The following is a 7,500-nucleotide window of genomic DNA, read 5'->3' on the forward strand; positions in this document are numbered from 1 at the left end:
GGACTACCACGTATTATTTTATATTATGCATACACAGTATTGCATTATAGATTATACACTATATCATAGTAATAAAAAACAGGATTGTGAAGAATCGCGAGAATGGGCAACCAGTTTATTTAATATGAGGTTTTTAACTTTAAATATCCATAGATTAACAATAAATATGTATTCATTATGAACACAAGAAAGACAGAAGACATACGTTGCAGATACATGAATATGAATATATATATATATATATATATATATATATATATATATATATATATATATATATATATATATATATATATATATATATATATATGTGTGTGTGTGTGTGTGTGTGTGTGTGTGTGTGTGTGTGTGTGGGGTGTGTGTGTGTGTGTGTGTGTGTGTGTGTGTGTGTGTGTGTGTGTGTGTGTGTGTGTGTGTGTGTTTTATAAAACAAAGGGGAAAAAGGAGAGAAATTAATGGTTGTAAATACATAAATATTTGTAATTAATAATATTGTCTCTCATCCAGTGAACCATTTTCAGAGATTCATCCATGGGATGAAACTGTCTACTTCTACAATACCCGTAGATGGATAAAGGGAAAGTTAGACGGATGATTAGATAGATAGACAAATATATAGAGAGAAAAGGAAAAAGTTACAAAAAAAATCAATAATATATATAAATTATATTCGGTTCCCTGACGTCACCAATCTCCCGTCGTCCATTCGGTTATGACGTCACGAAAATGAAGAAGCACCATGACGTCATAAATTTCCTCGTCACGTGACCGCCAACAGGACCTCAAATCTACCGCTGTGACGTCACTGGTCGTATCCATTTTCGTGCAGCCACTGGACTATGACGTCATAGTTGGTGTCCATCCAAGCAATGTTGTTGTTTGTGTTTTCAAGCGCCTGCGAGACGGAGCGAGCGACGGAGGAGAGGCTGTCCTGGTTTTCGTCGATGAAGGATTCCAGCTGTTGAAGGTGAGGGGAAAAGACGCTATATTTTGGGAAAATGTTTTGGTGAAGGTGAGGGGAAAAGACGCTATATTTTGGGAAAATGTTTTGGTGAAGGTGAGGGGAAAAGAGTCCCCATATTTTTGGGGAAAAGTTTTGGTGAAGGTGAGGGGAAAAAAAACCCATATTTTGGGGGAAAAAGTTTTGGGGAAGTGAGGGGAAAAAACGCTAAAATTTGGGAAAATGTTTTTGGGGGAAGGGGGGGAAAGTTTTTTTGTTAAAAGGGGGGAGGGGAAAAAACCTTTATTTTGAGGGGGTTTTTTTTTTTGGGGGGTGAGGGGAAAAAACGTTTTTTGGGGAAAATTTTTGGTGAAGGGGGGGAAAATTTTTGTTAAAAGGGGAGGAGAAAAAAAAGTTATGTTCTCTGAAGGGGGGAGGGGAAAACGTTAGTTCTCTGAAGGGGAGGAGAAAAAAAGTTAAAGTTCTCTGAAAAGGGGGAGGGGGAAAAAAAAATTTTGTTCCATGAAGGGTGAGGAGAAAAACGCTATGTTCTCTGAAGGGTGAGGGGGAAAAAAAACGTTTTGTTCTCTGAAGGGTGAGGGGAAAAAAAAAGTTTTGTTCTCCCGAAGGGGGAGGGAAAAAAAAGGTTTTTGTTTCTGAAGGGGGAGGGGGGAAAAAAAAGTTAAAGTTTCTCTTGGGGGGGGGGAGGGGGAAAAAAGTTATGGGTCTCGAAGGGTGAGGGAAAAAAAAAAAAGTTATGTTCTCGAAGGGTGAGGGGGAAAAAAAAGTTATTTTTTCTGAAGGGGGAGGGGAAAAAAAAAAAAAAAAATAAAAAAAAAAAAAAAAAAACATATCCTTCCAAAAAAAAAAAAAAAAAATTCCTTTTTTCTGAAGGGGGGAGGGGAAAAAAAAGTTTGTTCTCTGAAGGGGAGGGGAAAAAAAAAATTTTTGGCCCCTTTTGAAGGGTGAGGGGGAAAAAAAATTTTGTTTTCTGAAAGGGGGAGGGGGAAAAAAGTTTGTTTCTTTAAGGGTTTAGGGGAAAAAAGTTATGCTCCCTGAAGGGTTAGAGGAAAAAACGCATGTTTCCTGAAGGGTGAGGGGAAAAAAAATATGGTTCCTTGAAGGGGGGAGGGGGAAAAAAAAAATTTTGTTCTCCCGAAGGGGAGGGGAAAAAAAAGTTATGTTCCCCTGGGGAGGGTGAGGGAAAAAAACGTTTTTTTCTCTGAAGGGGGGGGGAAAAACCCCTATGGGGCTCGAAGGGTGAGGGGAAAAACGTTAGGTTTTTGAAGGGGTGGGGGAAAAAAATTTATGTTCTCTGAAGGGTGAGGGGAAAAACTTTATGTTCTCTGAAGGGTTTAGGGGAAAAAAAAAAAAAAAAGCTATGTTCTCTAAGGGGGGAGGGAAAAACGTTATTTTTCCCGAAGGGGGGAGGGGGAAAAAACCCATGGTCTCTGAAAGGGTTTAGGGGGGAAAAACTTATGTTTTTGAAGGGTGGGGGAAAAAAAAAGCCCATGGGGCTCTGGAAAATTTAGGGGAAAAAAGTTATTTTTCTCTGAAGGGGGAGGGGAAAAAAAGCCCGTTCCCCTGAAGGGTGGGGGGGAAAAAAAGTTTGGTTTTCTGAAGGGTTTAGGGGGAAAAAAGTTATTTTTCTCTGAAAAGGGTGAGGGGAAAAACGTTATGTTCTCTGAAGGGTGAGGGGAAAAACGTTATGTTCTCTGAAGGGTGAGGGGAAAAACGTTATGTTCTCTGAAGGGTGAGGGGAAAAACGCTATGGTCTCTGAAGGGTGAGGGGAAAAACGTTATGTTCTCTGAAGGGAGGGGGGGGAAAAGTTATGTTTTCTAAGGGTGGGGGAAAAAAAAGGGGAAAAAAAAAAACTATGTTCTCGGGGAAAGGGGAGGGGAAAAACGTTATGTTTTCTGAAGGGTGAGGGGAAAAACGGTTTTGTTCCCCTGAAGGGGAGGGGGAAAAAAAAATTTTTTGTTTTTCTGAAGGGTTTAGGGGAAAAAACGCAGGTCTCTGAAGGGGAGGGGAAAAAAAATTTTTGTTCCTGGAAAGGGTTTGGGGGGGAAAAAACGTTATGTTCTCTGAAGGGTGAGGGGAAAAACGTTATGTTCTCTGAAGGGTGAGGGGGAAAAAACGTTATGTTTCTGAAGGGGGAGGGGGAAAAAAAGCTATGTTCTCTGAAGGGGGAGGGGGGAAAAAAAATTTTTGTCTCGAAGGGGGGAGGGGGGAAAAAAGTTATGTTCTCTGACGGGTTTAGGGGAAAAAAAAGTTATGTTTTCTGAAAAATTTAGGGGAAAAAAAGTTTTTGTTCTCTGAAGGGTTGGGGGGGAAAAAAAGCTAGGGTTCCCCTGAAGGGTGGGGGAAAAAGTTTGTTTTTTCTGAAAGGGGGGGGGGGGAAAAAAAAAAATTTTGTTTTCTGAAGGGGGAGGGGAAAAACGTTATGTTCTTGAAGGGGGAGGGGGAAAAAAGTTTGTTCCCCTGAAGGGGGAGGGGAAAAAAAAGTTTTGGGTCCGAAGGGGAGGGGAAAAAAGCGTTATGTTCTCTGAAGGGTGAGGGGAAAAACGCTATGTTCTCTGAAGGGTGAGGGGAAAAACGTTATGTTCTCTGAAGGGTGGGGGGGAAAAAAGTTATGTTTCTGAAAAGGGGGAGGGGAAAAAAACGTTATGGTTTTCTGAAGGGTTAGGGGGGAAAAAATTTTTGTTTTTTCTGAAAGGGGGAGGGGGAAAAACGTTTTTGTTCCGGAAAGGGGGAGGGGGAAAAAAGTTAAAGCCCTCTGAAGGATGAGGGGAAAAACGGTTTTTGGGTCTCTGAAGGGTGAGGGGGGAAAAAATTTTGTTTTCTGAAGGGGGGAGGGGAAAAACCCTTTTGTTTCGGGAAAGGGTTTAGGGGGGAAAAAAATTATGTTCTCTGAAAGGGGGAGGGGAAAAAAAGTTATGTTCTCTGAAGGGGGAGGGGGGAAAAAAAGTTATGTTCTCGAAAGGGGGAGGAGAAAAAAGTTAAAGTTCTCTGAAGGGGGAGGGGGAAAAAAGTTATGTTCCTGAAAGGGGGGAGGGGGGATGGAGGGGGAAAAGGGTTTGGGGGGAAGGGGGGAGGGGGGGGAAGGGTGGGGGAAGGGGGGGAAAGGGGGGGAAAGGGGGGAAGGGTGGGAGGGGGAGGGAGGGAAAGGGGGAGGGGAAAAAAAGTTATGTTCTCTGAAGGGTGAGGGGAAAAACGTTATGTTCTCTTGAAGGGTGAGGGGAAAAAAAACGTTATGTTCTCTGAAGGGTGAGGGGAAAAACGCTATGTTTCTGAAGGGTGAGGGGAAAAAAAGTTTTGGTTCTATGAAGGGTGAGGGGAAAAACGTTAGGTTTTCTGGAAAGGGTGGGGGAAAAACGTTATTTTTTCTGAAGGGGGGAGGGGGAAAAAAAGTTATGTTCTCGTAGGGTGGGGAAAAAAGCGGTTTTGTTCCCCGAAGGGTGAGGGGAAAAAAAAAAGGGTATGGTCTCGAAGGGTGGGGGGGGAAAAAAAAAGTTTTTGTTTTCTGAAGGGGGAGGGGAAAAACTTTATGTTCCCCGAAGGATGAGAGGAAAAAAATTTTGGTTTTTCTGAAAAGGGGGAGAGGGGAAAAATTAGTTTTCCCGAAAGGGGGAGGGGAAAAAAAAGCTATGTTCTCTTTAAGGGTGAGGGGGTAAAAACCCTTTTTGGTTTTTCTGAAGGGTGAGGGGAAAAAATTTTTGTTTTTCTGAAAGGGGGAGGGGAAAAAAAAAGCTAAAGTTCCCCCGAAGGGGGAGGGGAAAAAAAGTTTTGTTCTCTGAAGGGGGGAGGGGGAAAAAAGCTTTTTGGTTCTGAAAGGGGGAGGGGGAAAAACGTTATTTTCTCTTTAAGGGGGGGGGGAAAAACGTAGTTCTTGAAGGGTGGGGGGGGAAAAACGTTATGTTCTCTGAAGGGTGAGGGGAAAAACGTTATGTTCTCTGAAGGGTGAGGGGAAAAAATTTTTTTCTCTGAAAGGGGGGGGGGAAAAAAAGCTATGTTTTTCTGAAGGGGGAAGGGAAAAAAAATTTTGTTCTCTGAAAGGGGGGGGAAAACGCTATGGTCTCGAAAGGGTGGGGGGAAAAAAAATTTTGTTTTTCTGAAGGGTTTAGGGGAAAAAAAAACCATGGTCCCCTGAAGGGTGAGGGGAAAAAAAAATTTTGTTCTCTGAGGGGGAGGGGGAAAAAAAGTTATGTTCCCTGTAGGGTGAGGGGGGAAAAAGGGGATGGTTTTTCTGAAGGGTGAGGGGAAAAACGTTATGTTTTCTGAAGGGTGAGGGGAAAAAAGCTATGGTCTTGAAGGGGGGGGAAAAAAAAAAAAAAAAAAGTATTTTCTCTGAAAAGGGGGAGGGGAAAAAAGTTTTTGTTCTCTGAAGGGTGAGGGGAAAAAATTTATGTTCTCTGAAGGGTGAGGGGGAAAAAAAATTTTTTCTCTGAAGGTGGGGGGGAAAAAAGGTTTTGTTCCTGAAGGGTTTAAAGGGAAAAAAAGCTAGTTCTCTGAAAGGGGGAGGGGGGAAAAAAAAGTTTTTTGTTCTTGAAGGGGGAGGGGAAAAAAAAAGCTATGTTCTCTGAAGGGGGGGAGGGGGAAAAACGCCATGTTCTTGAAGGGTGAGGGGGAAAAAAGCTAGGGTTTTGGGAAGGGGGAGGGGGGAAAAAAGTTTTTGCTCTTTTGAAGGGGGAGGGGAAAAACGTTTTGTTCTCTGAACCCGGGGGGGGGAAAAAACGTTTATCCTTTGAAGGGTGGGGGAAAAACTTTTTGCTCTCGGGAAAGGGTTTTGGGGGGGAAAAAAACGTTATGGGGTTTTCTGAAGGGTGAGGGGGAAAAAAAGTTATGTTCTTGAAAGGGGGGGAGGGGAAAAAAAAAGTTATGTTCTCTGAAGGGTGAGGAGAAAAACGTTATGTTCTCTGAAGGGTGAGGGGAAAAAAAAGTTATTTTTCTCTGAAGGGGTGAGGGGAAAAAAAAAAAGTTATTTTTCTCTGAAGGGTGAGGGGGAAAAAAAAATTATGCCTCTGAAGGGTTTAGGGGAAAACGTTATGGGTTTTCTGAAAAGGGGGAGGGGGAAAAACGTTATGTTCTCTGAAGGGTGAGGGGGGAAAAAAAAAAAGGGTATTTTCTGAAGGGGGAGGGGAAAAAAAAAGTTAGTTTCTGGGGAGGGAAAAAAAGTTTTGTTTTTCTCCGAAGGGTGAGGGGAAAAAAACGTTATGTTCTCTGAAGGGTGAGGGGAAAAACGCTATGGTCTCTGAAGGGTGAGGGGGAAAAAAAAAAAAGATGTTTTTCTGAAAGGGGGAGGGGGAAAAAAGTTTTTTGTTCTCTGAAGGGTGAGGGGAAAAACGTTATGTTCTCTGAAGGGTGAGGGGAAAAACGTTATGTTCTCTGAAGGGTGAGGGGAAAAAAAGTTATGGTTTTCTTAAAGGGGGAGGGAAAAACGTTATGCTCTCTGAAGGGTTTAGGGGAAAAAAAAAAGTTATGTTTCTGAAAAGGGGGGGGGAAAAAAAGTTTTGTTTTGAAGGGTTTAGGGGGAAAACGGGTTTTGTTCTCTGAAAGGGGGGGGGGGAAAAACGCTATGTTCTCTGAAGGGTGAGGGGAAAAAATTTTGTTCTCAGAAGGGTTTAGGGGAAAAAAAAATTAGGGTTTTCTGAAGGGTAGGGGAAAAAAAAAAATTATGTTCTCTGGGGAAGGGGGGAGGAAAAAAAAATTTTTTGTTCCGAAGGGTGAGGGGGAAAAAAAGTTATTTTCTTTAAGGGGAGAGGGGAAAAAAGTTATGTTCTCTGAAGGGTGAGGGGAAAAAAAGTTTTTGGTTTTTCTTTAAGGGTGAGGGGAAAAAAAAAGTTAGTTCTCGGGAAGGGGGGAGGAGAGAAAAAAGTTTTTTTCTGAAAGGGGGAGGGGAAAAAAAAATTTTTGTTCTCTGAAGGGGGGGGAAAAAAAGTTTTTGGGTTTTCTGAAAGGGGGAGGGGGAAAAAAAATTTTGTTCTGAAGGGGGAGGGGAAAAAAGTTATGCCCCCCTGAAGGGTGAGGAGAAAAACCCTTTTGTTTTTGAAGGGGGGGGGGGAAAAAAAAGTTATGTTCCCCTGAAAGGGTGAGGGGAAAAACGTTATGTTCTCTGAAGGGAGAGGGGAAAAACGTTATGTTCTCTGAAGGGTGGGGGGGAAAATGTTTTGTGGTTTAAATTTAAGGGGAAAATATTTTTTTGAAGGTTTAAAGGGGAAAAAAACGTTATGTTTTTTCTGAAGGGGGAAAAAAGTTTTGGGAAGGTGAGGGGAAAAAATTTTTTTTGTTAAAGGGGGAGGGGAAAAAAAGGGTTTTTTGTTTCGTTTTTGGTGGGGGTGGGGGGAATATTTTGTTAAGGGTGAGAGGGGAAAAGTTATGTTTCCTTGAGGGTGAGGGGAGAAAGGTTTTGCTAAGGGTGAGGGAAAGTTTTTTTTGTTGAGTTAAGGGTGAGGGGAATTTTTTTTGGTTTTCTTAAGGATGGGGGAAAAGGGTTATGTTTTCTTAAGGATAAAACACAAATAATTTTAAGTTTAAGGAGAAACTTGTTTTAAGGGTGAAG

General features: G+C 42.1%; 1 protein-coding gene across 1 annotated transcript in view; it reads right to left on the reverse strand.

The window, feature by feature from the left end:
• Window positions 1-377: 377 nt before the first annotated feature.
• The window catches only part of LOC119597555 (aminopeptidase N-like), a 29,792-nt gene continuing 22,669 nt past the window's right edge, over window positions 378-7,500 (reverse strand). The window contains exon 16 of the mRNA XM_037947132.1: window positions 378-958. Coding sequence (XP_037803060.1) covers window positions 803-958 — 156 coding nt within the window. The 3' untranslated portion in view covers window positions 378-802. The remainder of the gene's footprint in view (window positions 959-7,500) is intronic.

This window comes from Penaeus monodon, chromosome 39 (genome assembly GCF_015228065.2).
Source record: "Penaeus monodon isolate SGIC_2016 chromosome 39, NSTDA_Pmon_1, whole genome shotgun sequence".
Taxonomy (NCBI): Eukaryota; Metazoa; Arthropoda; class Malacostraca; order Decapoda; family Penaeidae; genus Penaeus; species Penaeus monodon.